This window comes from Glossina fuscipes, unplaced genomic scaffold (genome assembly GCF_014805625.2).
Source record: "Glossina fuscipes isolate IAEA_lab_2018 unplaced genomic scaffold, Yale_Gfus_2 1, whole genome shotgun sequence".
Classification (NCBI taxonomy): domain Eukaryota; kingdom Metazoa; phylum Arthropoda; class Insecta; order Diptera; family Glossinidae; genus Glossina; species Glossina fuscipes.
In genome coordinates, this window is record NW_023998415.1 from 36133106 (window position 1) to 36145051 (window position 11946).

The 11946-nt window shown below is 34.8% G+C and overlaps 1 protein-coding gene across 1 annotated transcript; it reads right to left on the reverse strand.

The window, feature by feature from the left end:
* Positions 1–632: 632 nt before the first annotated feature.
* LOC119644928 (probable serine/threonine-protein kinase kinX) lies at positions 633–3875 on the reverse strand. Its single transcript, XM_038044672.1, has 3 exons — positions 3800–3875; positions 2623–3682; positions 633–2565 (listed from the first exon to the last, which is right to left on the reverse strand). The coding sequence occupies exons 1-3, from the start codon at positions 3873–3875 to the stop codon at positions 633–635; spliced, it is 3069 nt and encodes a 1022-aa protein (XP_037900600.1).
* Between the last annotated feature and the right edge of the window lie 8071 nt (positions 3876–11946).

Genomic DNA, 11946 nt, shown 5'->3' on the forward strand with positions numbered 1-11946 from the left:
AGACACACACACACACACACACATTTTATATGTCTGAAAGATTGCAATTGTGCATATACCGCGCGAGTATGAGTCCAATCCAAGGTGTATTGTGCAATAGACACATTTCAGGCTGCAAGTTCAATGCAACACAATAAAATTGACCTTAAAAGGTATGTGTCTACGTACGATTGCAAGCACTTACAGTACCAACCATATGATGCGATGTTAATGTCAGAGTGCCAGCGTATATAACTATTTCTGTATAATTCCCACATGTGTTCTAGTTTTGTGTCGACTTCGAGGTGACAAACAACAATCATGTAATTAAATTAAAAAATTTTCTTTATACGAAATCTTTTGTGTTTTAAAAAAGCCAATGTCATGCGAATTGGGTTTTTTCCCCTTCTTATTCTTATTCTTCTTCTTATTTCTTATATACATGCACGTCTGTATATAAATAATTAATTTACGATTAAAAACACGTATTGTTTTCGTTTGATTTTCTTTTTTCTCTTTTTTCCATTTTTTTTTTCTTTTCTACTAAAGTGCACTTTATAAATGTTTAATTTATAAAAAAAAAAAAAAAGAAGTATAAAATTGCTTTTTTCGTTTAAAAAAAAAGTCTTTGCTTTTCGTTTTAATTGGTCCTTTTAATCGTCATTCAAATCGCCCACCTGCCCATTGACCACAGCGTAATTAAGTTTACCCTGATGATTGGCTGAGGCCCAATTGCGTCGCGGCAAAATTCTACCAAAGTTAAAATATTTTTGCCTCAACTTCTCTTTGATTTCGTCTTCATTCATAATGGCGCTCGCTTCGCGAAAATTCAAAAAAATCCTTCCTTTCTCATCGGTTTTAATGGGTAAAATTTCTGTACACACATTTCGGGCCTTTAAAAGGAAACCTTCCTTTTCATCATTCAATTCTTCTTCTGCTTCGTCGTCCTCGCCATCTTTGTGATCAAGATTTTCAGAGTCAGCCAATCTCGAGTCCATTGATTGAGAGCGACTAGGCTTGCTATGGTTACTTAAAATTGTATGTTTCTTTTTGTTCCGCAAATAAAACGGGTCTCTATCGCTTGCCTTTACATACTGAACTACAGGACGATTGACGCCCCATTTCGGTCGTTCGTCCATTTTGTGACGCTTCTTCTCTTTCTCCTTAGTCTTAGCCTTAAAGGTAGTCGTAGTAGTTGTGGTAGTTGTAGTAGTTGTTTCATGATCCTTTTCAGTCTCTTTAGCCGGCTTGCTATTGCTCTTTGATGTCTGAGTAGTGGTGGTAGTCGAAACTTCTCGCTTAAGTAACACTTTATAAAAATTGTCATGAAATAGACATAAATCGCAATTCAATGGCAGTTCAGTTTGCGTTTCCACATCTTGACGATCCACAGATTCCTCGAAAAATTCTCTTAATTCCGGTTCTCCGTTGACATCCTCTGCTCTAAGCTCGCTTCCTGGCATTAATGTCAAATCTTTTGGTTTCATCATTTGTTCCGCTTCTTCCAATCTTAAACAGTTATCTATTTTTTTATCCTGGATCTGCTCCGTGCTTGTATCGGTTACTTCGGAGATTAATTCCTCTTTTGCGATGGCAGAATTCGGCTTCATTTGTTGTTGCATCAGATACGTGGCTATTTGAAGATTACCTATAGCTGTTTGTAAACCCAAAATATCTGTCGTGACTGGTAAAGGTATCAAGGTGGCCGGTTGCATAATCATTACATTTTCCGTATTCTGATATTCTGTCCGTTTATTATTTTCACATGTTTCGACCGGTTTGGGTTTAGTGAAACTTTTTCGCAAATTAATGGGCGTGCCAATTAAAACTTTTTCTTCACTTTCTTCATCCTTGGTCTCTGGTTCAAATTTTTCCTCCATTTTGTAAAGTCCTTGACACTTTTCTTGACTTTCATGAGTCTCCTCAATTTCTTCCTTAATTTCTGTTTCTCTTTCCTGTTCCATTCTATCGATATATTTATTACGTTTTTTTTGTTTTTCTAATTTTGCCGCCATTTCTGCTTTCACAATTGCATCCAGCATTGCTTGTTGCTTACGTTTTTGCGCTTCTTCTCTCTCTTGAACTTGCTGACGTTCTATTTCTAGGCGTTCTCGCTCCAATTGCTTCTGCTTACGTATACGTTCTTCTTCTTGACGCTCCTCCAGTCTGTAACGTTCCATTTCCCATCTTCGTTTCGTCTCTTTTTCGTGCAGTTGCTGTTTAATCGCCTGTTGATATTCTAAAGCTTTACGCTTCTTATCTAATCGTTCGGCCATGGCTTGGGCATCAACCGGTACATTTTGACCCCTAAGATAAGTGGAAGAATGTAACGATTGGTTATCATCTTCGCTATCCTTTAGATCGTGATGGCCGCGGTTTAACCATCCCGGACCGTCTGCGTGCTGTTGCTGTTGCTTACATTGATAATCTTGCATTTGACCATAAGACCATTTGGCTCGTTCTCGTTCCTCATGAGCCCGTACATAAGCATCCATTTCATTTGTAGATGAAGATATCTCATAAGTATTGGAAGTGGATACATCACGGCTAACGTTAGACGGTGTTGAGTTAGAGACTACGTAATAACTGAAAAGTAGAAAACGATAAAAATGCATTTCTATCGTATTTAAATTTTTAAATTACCCTCCTTCGCCTTGTGCGTTAGTCAGTCCGTCGTCATCATAGTTGGGCAAACGTTGTTGTTGTTTATTTCCACGTCTACTTACTATAAAGGTTTTATTTAACGTTTGCGAATGCTTATCATCAGGCTGTTGACCTTTAATCGTTATCGGTTCATTAGCAACTATTTTCTCTCTATAAATTAAACCGTCACTTCCACCTACACCCATAGCACTGCTCTCATTACCACCACTAACAATACTTTCAATTTGACTTGCACCATCGTTAAACCATATGTTGGGGGTGTGTGTGTTTTTTGGCGAATCACTTATATAACCGGAAGTATCTTCCTCCTGGCAACCGTTGTTTTCAGGCTGTTGAACGTTGTTTAATCGATGTGCCAAGTTACTAGGCTCTCTATTCTTTAATGGCAGTTTATGAATGCTTTGCTTATCATTTTCACAGATCTTGAAATTTCGATTGCGTATCACTGGCAGACTAGGACTGCGTATGCGTTGCCCCTGGCTATTCTGAATGCGTGGGTTGGCCGTTTGCAAAGCATTCATGACCAATGGTTCTGCGTAACGATGTCTCCGATTACCTGGTACGTGATAAGTCATTGTACTTGTCGTGCTGTTACGTTGTCGTGGTGCAAGCGATTTATTATCTATAGCCTGCAAAGCATAGCTACCTTTACGAAGTCTTACAAAGCCTTGTGAATCAGTGACATCTTCAAAATCTGCCTCATACATTCCATCGTCATCGTCTGTATAATCATAGCTTATTCCACGTCTTATATTAGCTCGTTGCCCTGGCGTTACTTGCTGTCTTGGAACTACGGCGTATTTATTCATTTGCTCTCTTTGATACGGTATGTGTTGATTTAATTCTATGTTTGTAGGTGGGTGTGACTTTTCTTTTTGATATAAATTTTGTTGCGGATTATGCTGATTAATGGTGGAGGACTCGTGTAAATCCAAATTTGAGTAATAAGTGCGTATGGAAGTGCGTTCGATTTTGTGGTGGTGTGTCGAGGAAGAGTGCATAGAAGAAGAAAACATTTTATCCAAACGAGCAATTTCCTCTAAAATCAATCGATCAATATAATCAAAAAAAAAAAAAAAACAAAAAAAAAAAAACCGAAAGAAAAAGAAAAAAATACGTTAAGGATATTATTCTTGCCTTCATTTCTTTCATTTACCTCTTTCTTTAGCCCATTGCTGCTTTTTCAAATCCAATAATGTTTGAGTTTGACGGCCTTCAGCACCAGTAATCATAACTTTCCACCAACCCTTCCCTTCACTCTAGTAGTTCATTGTACTGGGCAAAATTTATTCACATTAAACTTGTGTTTTTTATTTACTTTTGTTTTTTATTAAGAATGATATCCGTAAATACCTTTGCACCACTTAAAGTCTGGGTAAAGACTAAACTTTATATTGTAGTTTGTGTAAATCCTTCAACGAAAATATTTAAAATTCCTTCAGATTTGTTTAGTCGGTTTCCTTATAAACTTGTTGGCTTGATTTGCTTATGATTATGATATACACTCGTTCAAGTTTGTGTATTGGCATGTTTGTGTTGCCGTAGTCCTTGGCAACTTACATAAAATACTGTTTAAAAAAAACGCTGCTACATAGTTTGTATCCTAAGTTGCCTTAAATTGTGAATGAATTTTGTTGTGGATCGAAGTTACTATGCACGGCCAAAAAAACCCCTATGGTAATAGCGGAAATATTTGAGTGGCAGGTATTTCGTGTGTAAGTAAATTCTATTTAATATCATTGAGGTTAAATACCAATAAAACAATGGCGTTTTCGTTGCCTTAAAGTGCTCTTATAACAGCTCCTGTAACTTTAAACAAAATTCCCTTCACCCACGCGAAGCGAGTAGAACCCCTACCCGACTTACATACTTTCAAACTTTAAGCAATTAATCTGCGCGCATAGAAAGTCTTCAATAATCACTAGATATGCTGGACAGCTTTGAATGTCTTTTAAGAAGTTTAATTATATTTAATAAATTTATTTTGACTTCCGAAAGCTTCTGAGTCCTGGATATGAATATCCAAAATATACCAGGGAGTTTAGCAACGCCCTTTCATACGCAACGCTAGACAAGCCCGGAAGTTCTTACTTCTTCTTGCCATAGGCAAAAGTGTAGAAGGGAAAATACATAAGCGGAATATCGCAATAATTTGTAAAAATCGTACCAAATCCTTTATTTCGGTGATGAAAAATGGTGTATGATGCAAGCAATGCAAACAGATTTAATACAGAATCTGTTTTAGGGTCATTTATACAACGTTACGAAAGTTTTTTTTTAATTCAAGTCATTTCAAGGGGTTTGGGAAAACTCATTTTCGGGCATTTCGCCTCATACAATAACTCTCTCTAATAATCGCTGAATGAATCCAGTTCATTGCGCATAAGATAGCTTGTAGTTAAGATATGTTAAGTTCAAGTGAAGGCATGCAGCATGAAGATGGACTTGAGATAAACGCACTAATCGATTCAACGTCATTATCTGAATCGATTTAAACACACCTGTTCCCACGCCCCTCTTTCCGTCTGCTAACTAATGTCTTTTCCATTCTTGTACTCGCAATTTCGAATTTTTTGGGCGAAATTTGCTGCACTGTCATGTTTTGGCATAAAAGCGAGCGCTATTCCCTACGATTTTAAAAAGTCACTCTATGTAAGAAAGACAGAAATCAATGAAAAATAGTATTTTGGTGAGATAAATAAGATGAGAGATGAGATAAGATGGGATGCGGTCGTCTTTTGAACGTCCGTTTCATATGAAATTTCTTTGTAAAAATTGGCTCGGATATGTCAAGTTTCTCTAAATATTAGTATTTAACATTAATTACATTACGTTGTGTAAGTTTCGCGCCTACGCCTCTCCCTGTAAAAGTTCTCATCAAAATTAAGGAAAGAAAGTCGAATTTTGTACTTCGTGACGAACACCGCTGAACGATAATAAGTTCTTTGGAAAAGAAACTCACTGCTAAACTGAGACGACTTCGAATCGCCTGTTGAACGCATAGACTCCATGCAAGGATTCTTACGACAAATAAGCCTTTACAAGGAGTCTCCCATATAAAATCTTGAATCGAAGAATACCATACTTAGGCCAGGGTATAGAGTGGCCTAGGACTCAATATCCGCCCGTCCGCTGAGTAAGTTTGATGTGTGCGTCTACCTTCTCTATGGGGCTTACTCTGAGCACTTCTTTAATATAACCGCTTGTGAACTATCTGTGGGAGGAAGAGTGTAATCCACCCATTACTGTCGAATTTCCGGGCTTTTCAGTGCTGTGATCCGACCTTTTTGACCTTTTTTCACTTGTTACACAGGAAGATACAATCTCAGATCATAAGTATTTATGTTATAAAAAAGTGACGCCCAACGTGAGGGCAAAAGAATTACATTTTCAGATCGCAGGCATCCATGTTACAAAAAAGGTATATCTTATCACAAAAATGAATGAAGAATTTGATAAAGCGAAGTGCTTTGGGCTCTTTAAGGCTCCTTCGGACGCGAAAAATGTCAATGAGCTGCAGAAATAAGAAAGCTGCGTTTTTACCAACCATTTACGAGGTTCGAAACTGGATTTATATCTTGTAAGGGTAGTCAAAACATCATACTATATACAATGCAATGAGAGCAATAAAATCCCCATCGATATGGATCACATTTTTTTCAGCTAGGATGACTTGAATGCAATAGCATTTATTTTTAGAATGCGTGGAAAAGAAAAAATCTATTTATTTATGATTTGATGAGATTGTTTATACAGCATTCGAGAGATAAAAAAATTCAAAAACTATTATTTTCAAGAAGCCATATCCAACACAACTGGTGTCTTTGAATCACGTATCTTCTTATAAACGCATATGGAAATATCTATTGGCTTAAAGAGTTTTCTTTCTGCTACGCCCATCGAAGACGAATCCAAGCTAAAGTTTGGTATTTCTATGGTATTTTCATTTCACAAGCAAGATGTACCTTCTAAGCCATTTGAAATGTCCCTTAAATTTACGCGAAAGCCTTCACATCCTATCACACGGATATATTTATCAAATTTATTGCTTCAATCGGATTATGGCATTTGTTATCAGAATTGCATCAGCAAAGCTATATGCCATGTACACGGTATATAATTATCATGTGCCAGAGAGGTTAAAACTAACGTATATTTATAATTCGACTGAAGGGGATTCTTATGTAATTACCTTACTCGATAACAATCATGACAGAACATTCCTGACGACAATAATAAAAAAGTTACGTGGTTAAGAATGTCGTCTTCTTCGTTCTTCTAAGCGCATTGAAGGAATCATTAAAAGATTTCAAAGTCAGCATTAATGCATTCGCGTATGTCGAGCTGCATGGGCAGGCAGTACGTGCTGTTAAGTTAACATCATTGCTTCCGCGTTGAACTATTTCAGTAATACGCTTACCTAAATCTTGATCTGGATTAAAATCATCAAACAATCTCAAAATACGCTTGTTAAGTGCATTCATTTCGTTTCAAGAAAATTTTCGATCTCCTAGACAGCTATTGTTTTCACTTTGTGATTAAATATCGCACTGAAAAAAGTAACGTAAACGCTTAAATTTTCAGAAAAATATTTCACTATTGAAAGGATTTACTTTTCCTTCTAAGCATTCATATCATGTTGTCTCAATGTCACGGCCTAAGTGAGTTTGCAAACATATGGATGGAAAGTTTTCCATTACGTTGAATGTATAATAATTACGAGAAATTAAGGTTTTATTGAGTTAAACGAATAATAATTGATTTCAAGAGTGTTGTGCCGTTAATGGTATAACGTTTACGTTCGCGAACATATTAATAGTCGCTGGTGCTTGGTTAAACTGTGCTCCCACGTTTTTAATACTTTTTTTTTTTTTTGCAAAAGAGATTTCATGCCTTGGGCTTAACTGGGATAATAATGGTAAGGCTCAAGAATTGAAAAGAATTCAAAAAATTTGTGCGAGCTTTTTGCTTAAGTGCTTAAAAGATAGGCGAGACTGGATTTAAAAGTTTCGCTGAGAAAAGCTTATGAGTTTCCTAATGCAACTAAAAGTTGCATGTAGCATAATTGTATATTATGTATGTAGCATAATTGTACATTAAAAAAATTTCATTTGCGTTTAAAAATTGAAGCTTTCGAAGCCTTACCCCCTTTTTTATTGATTATTGAATACGAAGCAAATATATCCATGCGCACATATGTGTACACAAAAGAGAATTGTTGGACGCATTTTTATAAACAAAACTAACACAAATGAAATTGAAGAATGCATTAAATACAATTGTTTCATGTGCACCGTATATTTTAAATCAAATTTCAGTGGGAAATTTTGTGCCGATAAAACCAGTTTTGGAATGACTTCAAGTATGCGTGTGAGTCTGAATTTGGGATAAAGACGAGCATGAAGTGAAGGCTTTAATTTACTTTTTCAAGCTGATCGAAACTGTTTACACATTAGATCGAAGATCTATGGTCCTATACATTGTAAACGCTTTAGTGACCATTAAGCTTGTCGGCCATTCATCTATGGCTATGCGGTATAAGTTTGCCACATCACGACGACTGTTACAAACGGTGTGTAAATGATGTAATAGAATAACAAGGAAAATTTTATTGTGCTGTAGGACGACAGGTAAAATGCTGGATTCGTAATGGAGCGAGCTTAAGGTAGGTGCAAGAAAAGCACTATTTATAAGCAGATAAGAAATATAGCTTGATACCCATTTGTGATCCGACTTGAAAAGAAATGCAATAATGAAATGTACGGCCAACATCACAAGATCAAGAGTGAATTTATTTTAACACTAGATAGATAACAATGATCATATCGCGTCGTACGATGACGTAGCAGTTCAAACTTTTCATGAACGTACTTTTATATTTGATCGATCGCTTTAAAAGTTAAACGCAGTTGAGAACGAGTCATGTTTTCAAAACAATATTCGCTATAGTTTGGGGTTTTACCAAAGAAAAAGCAGAAATGCTGCTAGGTTGCTGAAATCTTTTACGCTTTTGCTAACAACTTTCATGTCAAAGACGCCGCTTGCTCTGGTCAACAAATTACTGAAAAATATTGCAAAAACCTCGAAGAACGCAGATAGATATCTTGATCGGTGGAAAATTTGAAGTCCAATAAGGAGTTTCTGTCAACTGAATTTAATCGTTGCTGAAGCCAGGCGATACTTTGCCACCTCTGAAGGGATCGCGATAATAGGCGAACTTGGTTTGGGAGAGTTTGATGCAGTCACCTTGCCTCAGCTTGCTCTGATCAGTTATCATTTTTTTTTTCGCTCTTTACAGAAAGCCAACAATGACACAAAACGTTTATTTCAAATAATACCCATATAAGTCATTTGGTTCAGTTTCTCATGCACAAAATTCCAGAAGTCCTATGGTGATAACCTACTGACTTAAAGAAAGAGAAGGATATTAGACGACAATAGTGATTGTGTATATTAAAAAATTCATTTCATTCAAAAAAAAAAAAAATAATAATAATAATAATTATAAAGAAAAAATTACAAAAAATCTCTGAGCATTATTTTTGCGCACCTAATATAAGCCGTTGTAAATGACATTAGTATAAAAGCTCCACCTGTTTAGATGTTTAAAAGATATTTAAAAATTTACATTTCAATCAGTACAAAAAACGTTGGGAAACGTACAAACCTTCAGGTGATGTTTTTATCATAAATAGAGACATATATAGACATATAGACACATATATGAAATTTTATTATTACGTAATAAATAAATTTATATAAATTATTTATAAAGAAGATAGCTGACATTGGACTTAACCTGTTTTCATTTTGAACTGTTCATGTGCTAGATGTTACGAGCAAAATGAAAATCTTTCATGATTATAACTGATGGTTATAAAAATTGAAAGAACAGCATAATCAACTAAGAGAATGGCATGTAAAGGGAAGCATAACGCGGCCTTTTTGAAAACTAATATAAAAATGATTTTTATTAAATGCAGCTTAAGGTAGCAATTACATATAGCATTACATAGCATAGCATAGCATATGCGTATTATCGTTTATTAACTGAACCGTTATTTTAAATATGTTTTATTATTTTATATATTTAAGTGAGTATGGGTCCGTATAAAAGCATAAAACTGGATTTTAGCCATAACTTCATAAACTTTGAAATAAGAGTAAATTTGATGACATAAAATATATTTTTCTTTCATATTTATAAGTAGTGGTCCGATTGGTAAGATAATTATTAATATAAATGTATTACCTTTAGGCGAGAGAAATGATTAAAGCTGGAGAAGAGCAATAAATTAATAATGCAATGAATTGCTTTCGCATTGCGAATAAGAAGAATTTCCTATGGAATGCAGTTAATTGTCAAAACTCTTGCAAGTGTGAAATTTTCTTTTCAGATAAAAAATTCAGTAAAAGTAAAACAAAAAAAAACTATAGAGAAAATTAAACAAAGAATGCTTCCACTGGAGGACTTGATGCAAGCTAGTGTGTGCTTAAAACATATGTGAACATATTTAATAGATCGAAAGTCGACGTCACTCATTGCACGGTACCAATCAGTATAAAGAATTACGCTTGACATCTATACATATTTTATTCCTAGTTTCGTCTTGAAAATGAGATATGTATATACTCTACGACATGTATATACAACAGTTCAAAGGTTATGACGAAAATTCTCTACAATGAAAATATCAAAGTAACAACTGACTGACTAAAAAGGAAAAATGAGAGCAAATATCTATCAGGGCCGCTGACTTGACCCTAGCCATGATCTCGATCAGTTGATTCAAACACCCGCAGCATTAGCAAACAGCTTTGCAGCTTAACGAAAAGCAGAAGTGTATGTATGTATATATACATATATATACATATATGTATTTTTTTCATATACATATATGCATATATATAACATATCATATAATGTATGCCATGAAGCCCTTAGCAGATTATTATGGGGCTAAATAATGGTATCCTCGTTATTATAAGCTGAACGAACATATTTTCAAGTATTCGATGTTTAATTAAGGTTTCGGGAATTCAAGATTCACTTTGAAATGAGTATATAAACTTTCTTACTTGTTTTATGGCTACCTCTGCTTTAGCATATGTTAACCTAATTATAATTCCTTTTTACATATTTGCTCTCTCTTTGACATGATTTCCTCTTCTTTCCATCTTTATAGCATATTTTCTTTTTATTTTCCTTTTGCCGAGAATAAAATTTCCTAACATACGCGAATATGATTTTTCTCATTTTAATACAACATATTCTGACATTTAACCTTTTTTGTATAAAACGAATTTTTAATGCTTAGAAAGTTACCACCTATTTTTTGGTTACTATTCCTATTACTGTTTCTTTTTTTGTTGTTTTTGTTGTTGCTGTTATTGTTGTTGTTCCTTATAGCTGAAGACTACAACCCACCACGCCGAACGTTATCATTTTAAAAGACATCACATCACACAAATAAGTATATGAGAAGAAAACATTTCACCGCTATAATCCCGAAAACCTCTCATATAAAACAAGAGTGACAGACGGTAAAGGAGAGTAGAAGACGCGAGATGAAAGGAAAAGATCATAACAACATATGACCAAACATAAAGACTTTAAATGACTATCTAGACACAAATAACTGCCAAACTGCCAGCTTACCATTCAACTAAATAAGCGAACAAAAAGAAGAAGAAGAGGAATATATATATATATATATATATATATATATACAAAAGAGATATGTATGAATGCTCAGATTGGTGGCTAGCTGGATGGCTGACTGGATGCTTAGCTGACTAGCTGCCTAGCTGCCTGATTGTTGTTTGTATGCTGTTAGCTGTTTCAGAGCAGAGACCAATAAAAACAAACAAATCTACGTACAACAGCAAACAAGCTGAAACATAATAATTGTAATTTTATCAATGACTAAGTAATGTTTTGAATTTCTTTCCTTTTTTCATTTTTTCATTTTTTCATTTTTTTTTTTTTTTTCTATTATTGTTGTTGTCATTATTTTTGTTTTTGCTTTCTTAAACATATTTCACTTATGGCTTTAAACATAAAATGCTTAGATATAATGTCTCTCCAACAAAACGATAATATCAATGATTATGTAGTGTATATATTTTTTTGATGATGTTGACACGATCTCTTCGATCGACAGCAACAGTAACAACGGTAACAACAACAATAACAACAATAACAACAACAGCATTAACAGAGCATTGAACAGCGCTAAGTAACTTCGCTTGGGCAAAAGACTTTCAAAATACGGAATTTTGGTTTGTTTTTTTTTTTTTTTT